At 53.3% G+C, this 12,379-nt stretch overlaps 1 protein-coding gene across 1 annotated transcript; it reads left to right on the top strand.

The window, feature by feature from the left end:
• The first annotated feature begins 1,761 nt into the window (after positions 1 to 1,761).
• Positions 1,762 to 11,368, top strand: DUSP28 (dual specificity phosphatase 28). Its single transcript, XM_065640517.1, has 7 exons — positions 1,762 to 2,290; positions 3,205 to 3,842; positions 4,594 to 4,702; positions 5,388 to 5,483; positions 6,976 to 7,080; positions 9,399 to 9,528; positions 9,602 to 11,368. Exons 1-2 carry the CDS (start codon positions 1,943 to 1,945, stop codon positions 3,574 to 3,576), a joined length of 720 nt encoding a protein of 239 aa, XP_065496589.1. The 5' UTR covers positions 1,762 to 1,942; the 3' UTR covers positions 3,577 to 3,842; positions 4,594 to 4,702; positions 5,388 to 5,483; positions 6,976 to 7,080; positions 9,399 to 9,528; positions 9,602 to 11,368.
• Positions 11,369 to 12,379: the final 1,011 nt, after the last annotated feature.

Below are 12,379 nucleotides of genomic sequence, written 5' to 3'. Positions count from 1 at the left end.
AGGTACTTGGTAACTGGAAACTACTAAAAGTGTATCTGCCTAGAAGCAAATATCTCTTAAATTTAATAAATTGGGCGATATCCTTGAGTGAGTAGGCATTTCCTTAGTTTCATGTTCTGCAGTTACAGCTATGTCAGTGCCACACGCACACATTTGTGTACCTACAGACAAGCAGAAATGTTGGTCTTCTCTTGGGAGAAGCTGTTTGCAGTCCAGTCACCTCCTTTGCCTCCTCTGTGTGAGCTGAAATCATGGCCGCTTACAGCTGTGTGTGTACTAAGGATGTTTGAAAACAATTCTGTTTGTTTGTAAAGCTGCCATTTCCCGGGACAGGCCTGGGGTGTGCTCTGCTCTGACTTGGAAACCGATGGCCAAATGCCTCTGTGAGCAGATGAGTGGTGCAAGCTGCAAAGGGACTGGGGTGCCTTGAGTCATGCTGGTGTCTTCTCCTTCCACCCAGATTTGAACCGGAGCGTGTCCATAAACCACCACCCACGGACCTCTGCAAGGGTCCAAGAAAGCTCTCTGCAGGCAGAAGGAGCCTTGGCCACCTCTCAGGTGGGAAGAGGAAGGTAAAGCAGCCGCTGGCTCCACAGCACGGGGAGCCAGCCAACCAATCCCATGAGGAAAATCCCCAGCGGTGATCACAGAAAGCCTCCTCACCTGACCAGCAGCCCCATGGCCTGCGAATAAAGGTGCGTGGTGGAAATGCTGAACTGGACGAGCACCAGTGCTAGAGAGGGCCCGAAAATCCTGGAAATCGTGGCTGTGGGAGAACCCAAGGGCCCTCCCCACGCTGCATCAGGACAATGCTCTCCTGCTGAGATTTCTCCTTCCCAGCCTGAACCGTGCATCCTCGGCCAGCAGAGCCTTTCTCTAGCCAGGTGCCCTGAGCCCTGGGTGAAGGCAGCGACGGAGCAAAAGAACAAGCCCACAGGCAGGTGAGGCGTGGGACAAATGACAGAGGGGACGCTGTGCTTTTGCACTGATGCAAGGGAGCATCTCCCTTGGCCCCAGGGCCAGCACCCTTCTGGCAGGCTGCTACTGACGTGAGTGACAGCTGATGGTGCTGCAGGTTGGCTTCCCCTCCCTCCAGGAGGGAACAAAAGCTCATCCTTGTTCCTCAGGGCTGATTCCTTGTTGGCTGGTACTGCGTTTCACACCAAACCTGTTAGTCCACGCGCTGCTGCTGTGATAGTCCTGGTTCATCCTCGTGCCAGCAGCAAATATCGGTCGTAAGGAAAGTGTTCCAGGAGCTCCACCACACCTTCGGCCGCCGGGAAGCGGCTGGAACCGGCGTCCAGCGCCGCAGCAGCTGCCTGGCACCGGCTGATGGGGCGTTCCCCTGTCCGGGCCCTTGGCCCCGTCCCCTCCCGACTTTCACAGCTCCAACGCATGTCTGCACACGCCCTGGCACCACACCAGCAATTTTACTCAAGTCCAGCGAGATTAGCGCTATCTTATCTAGTAAATAATTTTCTCTGTCCTCAAAAGACACTTTTGTTGTAGGTGGGGGGCAACCGGATGACCTGGAGGTGAGCTGGAAGTGAGCAGATCGATGTTGCATCATTGCTGACCCCAGCAGCAGCCTTCCCTTTAAGTTTTAGCTTCTTGTAAGAAGCTGCTATAGAAACAGGGGCTGTACAAATCCGATCATTTTACAGATACTCCCTGGGCTCTGAAATCCCTTTTGGCTGTTTTACTGTGACTCTCGAGATGCAGCAGGCACTAGGACCTGCCTGAAGCCTTTACGCCCGACGCTGTGCAGAGGGGATAAATATAGCCCAGCACAGCCGCTGCACGTTGCTGGGGGAAGGGACCCGCACCCCGATCCCCTGGGCCCCCCCGGCGCAGCGGGGCTGTGCCGCGGCTGGATGCCGTGCGGAGGAGCCCAGCCGGGAGCTCCACAGCGGTGCTGGAGACGCCGCGGCCTCGGCTGCCGATGCTCCAGCTCTACGAGGTCACCGCCTCGCTCCTCATCAGCAACGCGCGGGCAGCCTGCGACGAGCAGCTGCTCACACGAGCGGGGGTCACCTTCTGCGTCAACGTCACCAGGCAGCAGCCGTTCCCCGGCCTCCAGCATGTCCGCGGCATACGCGTTCCCGTCTTCGATGATCCGGCTGAAGACCTGTATCGGTATTTTGAGCGGTGCAGTGACGCGATAGAAGAGGCTGTGCAGAGCGGTGGGAAGTGCTTAGTTTACTGCAAAAATGGCCGCAGCCGATCAGCTGCCGTTTGCACGGCTTACCTGATGAAACACCGAAAGCTCCCGCTCAAGGATGCCTTTGAGGTATTGTACCTATACCCAGACGTATATTTAGATATCTTTTGGGCGAGAAATGTAATGCTTGTAATGAGTAATGGTGATTTCTCAAAGAATTATTTTGGTGCTCTGGCCTGCTTATTAGCAGTTATGTAGATTTTCAACATTTGAATTAAGAATTCCACTGTAAGATTTTTACTCCCAACTTGGACAAATAAGCTTTCAATGTGAGGTTTCTGGGACAAATACTATTACAAATGCAAATAGGCTTTAAGCACTGGTAGCAAATATGCATAATTGGTTGGTTTTGTGAACATCTGCCCTATTGTTTGCTTGGTCATGATAAGTGAAGGTAAAGGCAGAGACATAAAGCAAATGAGTGAAAAGGAAGCGAGTATGTGCACATGTTGTTTTGCAGGATTTGCTCTTATCACCAGTGTGACAGCTCAACACAGTAAAGAAACAGCATCTGTTAGGCCTGCAAAATAGCTTGGGACTAACTAGCTGCAAGTAATAGCATCTCAGCTTTCTTTGGAAGCCTGTCCAATACATGTGACTCGTGCTTTACAGTCTTTTAGTAGATATACCTACGCATTTGGTAGGTATATCTGTAAAGTCTCTAATTTAGATAACTCTTTTGCTAAGCACTAGACATAGGCATGCAGATACGTGACTCTGTCTTAAAGACAAGCGGTGTCACCACGCTTGGTGAGAGGCATTCACATTTCCAGCAAATTCAACAGCTCCTTTTTATGTCTTGCCCACGAATCCATTCTGGAACACGGACCACGTGCCAGGAGGACTTAGCATGCACAGGGTGAGGTCAGCTCACCAAAATACCTATTTTATTATTCCATAGCAAAATCTACTCTAAGTAAGAGGAAGAAAGCTGTTTGTGTGATCCCTTCCCCTGCTTCTACAATGTCTCTCCTTTTTTCCAGACTGTGAAGACTGCCAGGCCGGTAGCAGAACCCAACGCAGGATTTTGGTCTCAGCTGCAGAGATACGAAGAAGATTTGCAGATACCAAAGCAGCCTGGTTATTCCACCGGTGACAATAAACATCCCGTTCCCTTGTGCCCGCTGTCTCCGTCTCTCTCCTGTCGCCCTCGCTGGGCGCGGGGGCCAGCCTGGAGTCTGGGCTGTGTGTGCAGTGCCCAGTGCTGCCCCAGGACGGGGGTTTGGCGGTGTTGGGGAGCAGCGGTGAGCGGGGGGCTGAGGGGAGCTGGACAGCCCCCACAGCCACCCCGTGTGCCTGGAGCCAGCCCGGGCAGGGGAAGGGGAACGTGCAGTCGGCATGGGAGAAATACTTGACATTTCGGAGCCGGCGGCTCCTCCGAGCGCCGCGGGGTCTCACTGGGGTCACTCTCTTGCTCCTCAGCCCAGGCCCAGGGCACGAACCTCCCTTGGGAGCTTTTGGAGGGGAACCGCCCCATTTCTGTCCCGTCCGCCTGGGGTTTTCTCTACCTTTGTCATTGTCTCGCAACGTGTCGCTCAGTGTCACTCCTTTGCCTGCATCTGCACCTTCAGCAGCCATCAGAGCCCGGCGCAGGAGTTCGCTGACTTCCCTGCCTCCGGCGGTAGGTGTTGGGGGAACGCGTGGAGGGTTTCGGTGGGTGTTGAGGGGCCGTATCGGGCTGATGCCACTTGTTCCCCTGCCTCATGCTTGTGCCCTGGATTTGCTTGAGCTGCCCTCACATCTGCTCGTTATCAGTGCTTCATTAGCAGGGGCTTAATTTCCTGCCCCTCCCTCTGCCAGCACAGAGCTTTGCGGGGAAGGGGTTGATCCCTCCTGGGCTGCAGCTCTCCCCTGGCATCGGGGAGCAAAGTGGGGGCTCCCCGGGGAGCTGGGGACACAAATCCTGCCAGGCTTCGCTGCGATGGGTGCTCAGGGCGAGTCGGGTTCCTCTTCTGTCCCGGGAGACGAGTGTTCTCCTCCCTGTGGACCCAAGCAGTGCTGGGGGAAGCCCAGCTCATTGTGAGCCCCCCCTGCAAGCAGCAGCCTCTGGGGTTCAGTTCGCTCGGGGGTTTCGTACCCTGACGGTTGCATAATCCCACTCTAAGTAACCAAAGATGAAAATCTGTCCCAAGGAGAGTGCCCCGGGTGATGAGAGTGAATTAAAATCCCCGCTTGCCTCACTGTTCCCCCCAAGAAGTGTGTCTGTAGGGCTGGAAGGGCTTTGGGTTTCTGTGAGGATGTTTGGGAGGTCAGGGAAGGGGGTAAACACCGGAGTGGGGGCAGGGATGTGAGACTCCCCCCACACATACACCTCCACAGCCCTGCCGCACGTTGTTGAGGTGCTTTTTGGGACGGAGTCTTGTTTTTCCCAGGCCTGAAAGGGATCGTGGTCCTGCAGTCAGTCCCAGCCCCGAATCCACGGCACGGGCTGGGGGGCGGCTTCTGCCAGGCCCAAGAAGAGGAAAAAGGACGTGAGGCCTGGTGAGTGTCTGCCGGAGGGTCCGTGGGAGGGGGTGGCTGTGGTCTGAGGCCAAAAGCCATCGCCTGGCACGGCCGCGGGAGGAGCAGCCCCGCCGTGCCCAGCCGGAGCTGCAGCCGTGTCCGGTGCCGGCGGGAGCTTTCGGAGAGGCTCTGGGAGCTGGGGCGCTCCTACCCTGAGTCTGAGGGGGTCTTTTAGTGACCACTGGTGGCGTTGAGGTGGAAAGAGCAGTGGTGACAGCCTGCTCAAAGGAGAGAGGCCATTTCTCCGTCCCAGCCACCCTGCCCGTGTGAGGGATCCCTGTGGGGGGGACCCACGGACCCCCATACCTGGTCGCTGACCCTCTCTGAAACCTTCTTGCTCTCTACAACTACCTGAAAGGAGATTGTAATAAGGTGAGGGCCAGTCTCTCCTCTCAAGTAACAAGCGATAGGACAAGAGGAAACATCCTCAAGTTGCACTGGCAGGTTTAGATTGGATATTGGGGAGGTTTTTTATGCCAGAAAGGGTTGCTGGGCATAGGAACGGGCTGCCCAGGGAAGTCGTGGAGTCACCATCCCTGGAGGTGTTTAAAAGATGTGTAGATGAGGTTCCTGGGGACATGGTTTAGTGCCAGGGTTGGGTTAATGGTTGGACTCGATGATCTTGAGGGACTTTTCCAGCCAAAATGTTTCTCCGATCCCGCAGATGACCAGCCCCCTCCTGGCTCGCACCGTGGCTCACAGCCCCTCCGGAGAAACAGTGGGAAGAAACCGGCCATCGCCTCCGCTCCAGACAGACAAGGTGAGCATTCGGGGTTCGGCTGGTGCTGCTGGAACCCCTGCGGAGGGGACGGTTGAGCCTTCTCTGTCCTTTGCTTGCTCCGGGAGGCGAGTTTGGGCTCGGGCAGCTCGGGATTGCTGGCCCCTGTGTGCCGCTCATGTAGCTCTGGCTGTCCGTAATCTGGTTGTTAGAGAAGGACGATGCGGGCATCCTCCCAGGGTGGCTCTTGGTGCGGTTTTTGGTGCAGCAAGCTTAGAGAAGTTGGTTTGCGGTGGGGCCAGTGCTGCTGTTGTTAAATATCTTCTAGTGCCATTAAGTGATCTCCTGGATAAAGTGGACAAATTGGATCAGGCAAAGTTCTGAGTTGGTTTCTGTTGCTTTTTTGTGCCTCTGCCGGTGTTTGCAGCATCTCTTAATGTCCAGAGCTGCTGGGCGGACTTGTGAGCAGAGCAGCTCTGGTTTCTAGTGGTGAGTCCTTGCTCAGAAGCCCTGTCCAGTGCAGGGACCGTGCCAGTGGCGCCCGAGATGGGAACTCGGCTCGTCCCGGCTGCCTCGGGGAGGTTGTCGTGGGCATGAACGTGGTCATTGTTGTCTCTGAGCAGCCGGCTCCATGTTTGCACATGTTTATAGGATGTTTGCAGCAGGAAGGGTCAATCCAACGCTGTGTCGGTTTAGTGCTTTTGTTCCTCTTGGCTTTAGTTTTGGCCTAGAAAGTGGGACAAATCTCTTTTATTTCCCCTTTCCCCCTGAGACAGAGCACATAAATGCATATAGTATATAATGGCTATAATATAATGGATATGATATAATGTAATGCATATAATATAATGGATATAACATAATGGTGTTTAAAAGACAGGTAGATGAGGTTCTTAGGGACATGGTTTAGTGCCAGAGTTAGGCTGTGGTTTGACTCGATGATCTCCAGGGTCTCTTCCAACCAAAACGATTCAATGATTCTATGATAAATGTTGTCCCGCAGCCTGCCATAGCTCGTTTTGCTCCCGCAGGTGCCTCTGAGCACCCCAGGGAGCGTGTTGGTGCTCGGGCTGGAGGTGAAGACGTGTTAGGTCCCGCTCCCAGGGATGGTCGCAGTGAAAGAGGTGGTGGGATTGTACCACGGGGCCAAGGCAGCAGCTCTTGTGGAGAGCAGGCTTTTTATTTTTTTTTTTAAGAGTAGACCGGGGTTTGGGGTTTTAAGAGGAGATTGCTGCTGCTAAAGCACTTCTGAGTTTCCAAGCCCTGGGAGGTGCCTGAGGCAAAGGTGTCTGAGCCCCCAGGCAATGAACGGGCAGTTTGGTTGGTGGTCCTGCTGCACTGGTGAGCTCACGGAGCTCAGCAATTCTGAGCAGTAATTGTGTCTGTGCTGCTGGGAGTCTCACTTGTACATGTAAAAAATGGGGAAAACTAGGCTGGAGCTGCATGCGTGGGACTCGGTCTTGGTCATTTCTCTTGCCTTGGCACTTCACACCTGTGCTGATGTGCATTCTGATGTCCCTTCCCTCTCTTGCAGGCTGCAACCAGCTGCTGGATGACTCACAGGTGACCCTCGCCTGCCAGGATTGCCTGGCCTGCAACACCAAGTGCATCCATCAGACCATGTAGTACCAGTCTGAGGGTGAGTAAGTAAAAATCCATCCTCAGGAGAGCCCTCGGGCATCACTCCATTCTATTCCACTCCATTTGGTGGTTAAGCTCTTTGCAGCATTAATTAACTTAGCCCCCAAGGGAGGTGAGCACTTTGCCCAGCTTGGCACAAATGTTATTTTCCCTTGGGAAGTTTCTCTGAGTTCCGATTTGTTTCCTGCACATGGACTTAGTGCTTATCATCCACAGCATAGCACCGGTGTTTGTGCTGCAAAAGGGAGAAGTTCCCTTAGAGGTTATTGATGCTGGAATTCAAACAGCCCTGGGCAGCACAGAAGAGGGGAGGTAAAGTAAGGTGAGATGACACCTCACATGGTGTTAAGTCTCAGTACTGCTGGTAATTAATAATAAATACACTTGACCTCCCATGGAGTGCTCCATTATCCTCCTTAGCTTCCCCACGTTCCCCAAAGACAGGGCTCTGTTTAGTGTAAGGTGTACAGCCACAAGCAAGGGCTCGTGTTGTATCTTGAGAGGGCTGCTGTCACCTGCATCCTGAGCAGCACAGGACTTGCACAGCCAGCAGCCAGAGAGGGCTAGTTTTGTGTTCGGTCTGTAAAAAGCCCTATTGGGGATGGACTTTGTAAGTCTCTTGGCTGCAGAACTTGGCTCGCATAGAGAGAGGGAGCCCAAAAAAAGCACCTGAAGAGGAGCAGCTCTTTCCAGGCACCACAAGAACACTGTCACACAATGCAAACAGTTCCTGGTACCTGGCAGTTCTCGCTGTGAGATGTCAGTTAAGTGCAAGTGGTACCAGCAGAGGGCCACAGCCTCTTGCGCTCTGCTCAAGGATACTCGATGATTTTTAAAGGTCTTTTTCAATTTACAAGTGGCTAGAGCAGAGTGACCTAAAGGCTAGGTAAGAGGTTAACAGAGTTACATGTGCTTTACACACAGGCTAAGACAGGCTGCTGGGGGGGTGGGGGGGAAACAAATCAAAAAAAAACACAAAAACACCCCCACACAACACGCAACCACTACTAGGTTGATGCAAAAGTAAGTGCAAGTTTTGAACCATAAATTTTAAACCATAACTAGGCTGAAACACACGCTTATTCATCAAAATAGGAGCCATTACAATCAACACATTTTTGCCAACAAGAAACAAGTTTGTTCATTCCTGTGGGACAAAAAACCCATGCTTCAGGATTCAAACAAACTCTTGGAAATAATTTTCTGCATCCTGCTGGTTATAGAAGCATATTCCCTGCAAAAAGTTTGAGATGCTTGAAGAAGAGGTAGTCAGTTGGCAAGAGGTCAGGTGAATGTGGTAGATGATGCAAAACTTCATAGCTCAATTCATTCCACTTTTGAAGTGTTGGTTGTGTGAAGTGCGGTCGGGCGTTGTGGAGAAGAATCGGGCCCTTTCTATTGACCGATGCCAGCTGCAGGCGTTGCAGTTTCTCGTGCATCTCATCCATTTGCTGAGCAGACTTCTCAGATGGAATGGTTTCACTGGAATTCAAAAAGCTGGAGTGGATCAGACCAGCAGCAGAGCAAACTGTGACCTTTTTTGGGTGCAACTTTGGCTTTGGGAAGGGCCTTGGAGGTTCTTCTCGGTCCATCCACCAAGCTGGTCATCACTAGTTGTCATATAAAATCCACTTTTCATCACATATCACAATCCAATCAAGAAACGGTTCATTGTTTTTGCATAAAATAAGAGAAGATGACACTTTAGGATGATGATCTTTTTGATTTTCAGTCAGCTCATGAGGCACCTGCTTTATCAAGCTTTTTCACCTTTCCAATTTGCTTGAAACCCTGAAGGACCATAGAATAGCCAACATTGAGTTCTTTGGCAACTTACGTGGTTGTAAGAGTTTTGTTGCTTTTATGTGAGAAAATGGCTTCCAGCTGTCACCTATCTTTTGTATGTATTATTCTCTTGAACAAGCAGCCTTCATGTTCCAAACAGTTACTAAAAATCAAGACAGTTCAGAGATAATACAAATACTGACCTTTGGGGGGCAGTTAATTAGGCTCAAAATATTCTTGACCTTCTGTTTAGTTGAATGAGACAAGTTATCCTTTTTATTTAAGGAGCATGAGTGTAAACATGCACAGTATAGGAAGCATAAAGATGGATTTACCCGGATTAGAAAAAGTTCCTTTTATTTGTTTTAGATGTAATGGAGCATGAACTAAATGCAGGCTCATCATGTCTGTGCCCATGCAAAATACTGCCATCAGCACTGATACCGATGCAGTGTTAAGTCAACAGTTGGATTTTTATGATCTAAAAGGTCTTCTCCAACCAAGTGATTCTCTGACTTACCTTATCAGCAGCTCAGGAATAGCCAAGTCCTGGAGAAGAGTCCATCAGCGAGGACAAAGCCAAGCACTCAGGAGCTGGAGCCACCTCCCAGACACAGCAGAGCTATGAGCCAAGATAAATGACAAAAAAGGGGAAGAAAAGGTAAAAATGTCACCACAAAGCAACCTAAATTTCATTGAACCTCACCCCCACACCCCCCTTTCCCTCCCTGCAGCTTTTGTCCATAAGGATGCGCTTCCCGAGGTACCATCTCCAAGTCCCTGTGGCACATGGACCAATTTCCAGCAGGTCCAGCAGATCTTGGACACACCTGAGGTAAAGAGGGGCAGCAGTTCTTCTAATGCTGCCTCGCGCCTCCCTGCCTGGGACTGGGGGGTCCCGGCAAAAAGAGCCCCACTTTGTTCTTACCCCCACCGAGGGGCCTCCCAGAGGAGGCCCCCCCCCCCACAGCCACAGTTTGAGGTGCACAAAACCCACCCCCATCCCCCCAAAACTATCTTTATCTCCAGAGATAGGTTTTTCTCCCATTCTCTAGCCCCCAACCAAACAAAATCACTACATGCTCGCTACCAGCCTGCAGTTCCTCCTCTTCTTGCTGGTTCCTCAAGGGACCTGAAAAATAAGAAAGAAAAATAAAATTAGACACAACAAAAAATATCCCAAGCCCACCACCAAAAAATAGGCAAAAAGAAAAAAAAAAAAAACAACAACACTCACCACAAGGGTACCAGCCTCTTCAGCTCCTGCCTCTAGGAACCTACAAAAAAACATAGTTAAACACAACAAAACACAACCAGCCCTTGGGGGGCCCCAACATTGGAACCAACCCCCCGGGGACAACCAGAGAACTCACCCCAGGGGCTCCAGCCTCTTCAGCGCCTGCATCCGGCCACCTGAAAAAAACAACGAAAAGCGTTAAACGCAAACCAAATCCCAGCCCTTACTAGGGGAGCCCTGCTCTGCAGCCCCCACCCACTGCAAACACAGAAACAAAGTGAACACTCACCCCAGGGCTCCCTCCTTTTCAGCAGCTTCTTCAGGCACCTGCAAAAGCAAACACACACCTCCCAGCCCTCACTAGGGGAGCTGGACTGCAGCCCCTCCAAAACCCCAGGATGCCTCAGTCCCCACAAAAAGGGCACCCCAGACCCCTCACCACTGAGAAGGGGCACACACAACCACCCATGGTGTGGCATAAAACCACTGCAGGAACTGCTCTGGAGGAGGGACCAGGCTGCACAAGGGCCTCACTCAGCTTGTAATAGCAGAGAAAAAGGATAAACTTCAGGTCAGCATCCCTGCATCACCTGCCCCGCATCACCCACCCCGCCCAGCACCACCCACCCACAGAAACAGCCACCACTGGCTCTGCTGCTCCAGAACCCCGAGCAACCCCCAAGGGCAGCCCTTACTCGGAGATAAATAGGGGGGCTTCGCCCAGAAACCAACACCCACCCGGAGTGCAACCCACCACAAGCAGCAGTGGGCTCCCAGCAGCTCCCAGCAAACAGCAGCAACCTCTCAGGAGGCACCCAGGAGACCCAAGTGAGCTCCCAGTTAGCAGGAGCCGGGTACCACTCACTCTTAATAGGCACCAGAAACTCCCAGCAGCCCCCGGAGGGGTTTAAAAGGCCCAGGAGCAGCCCTGGCCACCCACCCGGAGGGGGCTCAGCTGTGCAGGGTGTGCAGCTGTGGCTTGTTGCTCCATCAGCGCAGCTGGTCCCAGTAGCTACAGCACTGGCCCGGGAAAGTCCTGAAAACCATGGAACTGGGCCTAAAAATGACAGTGTTGTCTGGACTGTGCAGTTGGTTGCTGGGATGACCAGGGAATTTTGGAGACGGTTGACATGAAAGTGAGAGAGGATGTTGATCTTGGGAATAGCGATGTTGATTAAAGGATTGTGCTTGATTGCTTTAAGTAAGACTTCAAAAATTGTGTGTGCTTGTCCTTTGAATATTATCTTAGCGTCATTAAAACTATCAAGTGCTTTTGGTTTTTTTGGTTTTTTACCCTACTGTTTGCTTTGAACATAGTTAGATTGCATATTTTCCTAATGTCCAATCTGAACCTTCTCTAGCGCAACTTGAGACCGTTTCCTCTCATCCTGTCGCTTGTTACCTGGGAAAATAGACCAACTACAACCTCCTTTCAGGTAGCTGTAGAGAGCAAGAAGGTCTCCCCTGAGCCTCCATCTCTCCAGGCTGAACAGCCCCAGTTCACTCAGCCGCTCCTCATCAGACTTGTTCTCTAGACCCCTCACCAGCTTTGTCGCCCTTCTCTGGACACTCCCCAGCGCCCCAATGTCGTTCCCATAGTTAGGGACACAAAACTGGACCCAGGATTCGAGGTGTGGCCTCAGCAATGCCAAGCACAGGGGGATGGTCACTGCCCTGGTCCTGCTGGCCACGCTATTGCTGGTACAAGCCAGGATGCTGTGGGCCTGTTCGGCCACCTGGGCACACTGCCGGCTCATGTTCCGGCGCTGCCGACCGGCACCCCCAGGTCCGTTTCCACCGTTTCCACCGGGGCCTCGGGAGGCAGCGGAGCCGGGCGGGGGCGGATTGAAAGGGCGGGCCGCGATTGGGTGGAGCGGAAAAGGGCGTGGGGCTGGGATTGGCTGGCTGGGCGGGGGGCGGGGCCAGAGCCTTTAAAAGGCGTGTGCGGGCAGCTGTCAGCGCCAGGTGGCCGCGGCGGGTGAGCGGGGGTAGGGGTCGGTGCGGCTGGGCTGGGCCGAGGCCGCGGCAGCGGGCAGCGCTGGCCGGCGGGACCTCTGTTGGCGAGGGCGGGCCTGCGGTTTGCCTCGGGGGGCGGTGGCTGGGGCAGGAGCGGCGCGGCAAGAGGCGGGCGGGGGAGCCGTGTCCCGGGGTGGGGGAGCGAGGCCCCGTCCCCCCGGCTGCTCGCCGCTTGGGTCGGGCAGCGGGGCCCGTAGGGGCGGTGAGGGGCACGGGCCGCTGCCCGGGTATGGGGGGCCGGTCCCGAAGCCGCAGCGGG

The sequence above is a fragment of the Caloenas nicobarica genome, chromosome 8 (assembly GCF_036013445.1).
Source record: "Caloenas nicobarica isolate bCalNic1 chromosome 8, bCalNic1.hap1, whole genome shotgun sequence".
NCBI classification, from domain to species: domain Eukaryota; kingdom Metazoa; phylum Chordata; class Aves; order Columbiformes; family Columbidae; genus Caloenas; species Caloenas nicobarica.
This window is presented reverse-complemented; position numbering and strand designations above follow the sequence as displayed.

Coding starts and splice junctions, on each gene's coding strand:
- DUSP28 (XM_065640517.1), top strand. CDS start 1,943: ATGCTCCAGCTCTACGAGGTCACCGCCTCGCTCCTCATCAGCAACGCG. Junction 2,291..3,204: donor CGCTCAAGGATGCCTTTGAG/GTATTGTACCTA, acceptor CCTTTTTTCCAG/ACTGTGAAGACTGCCAGGCC.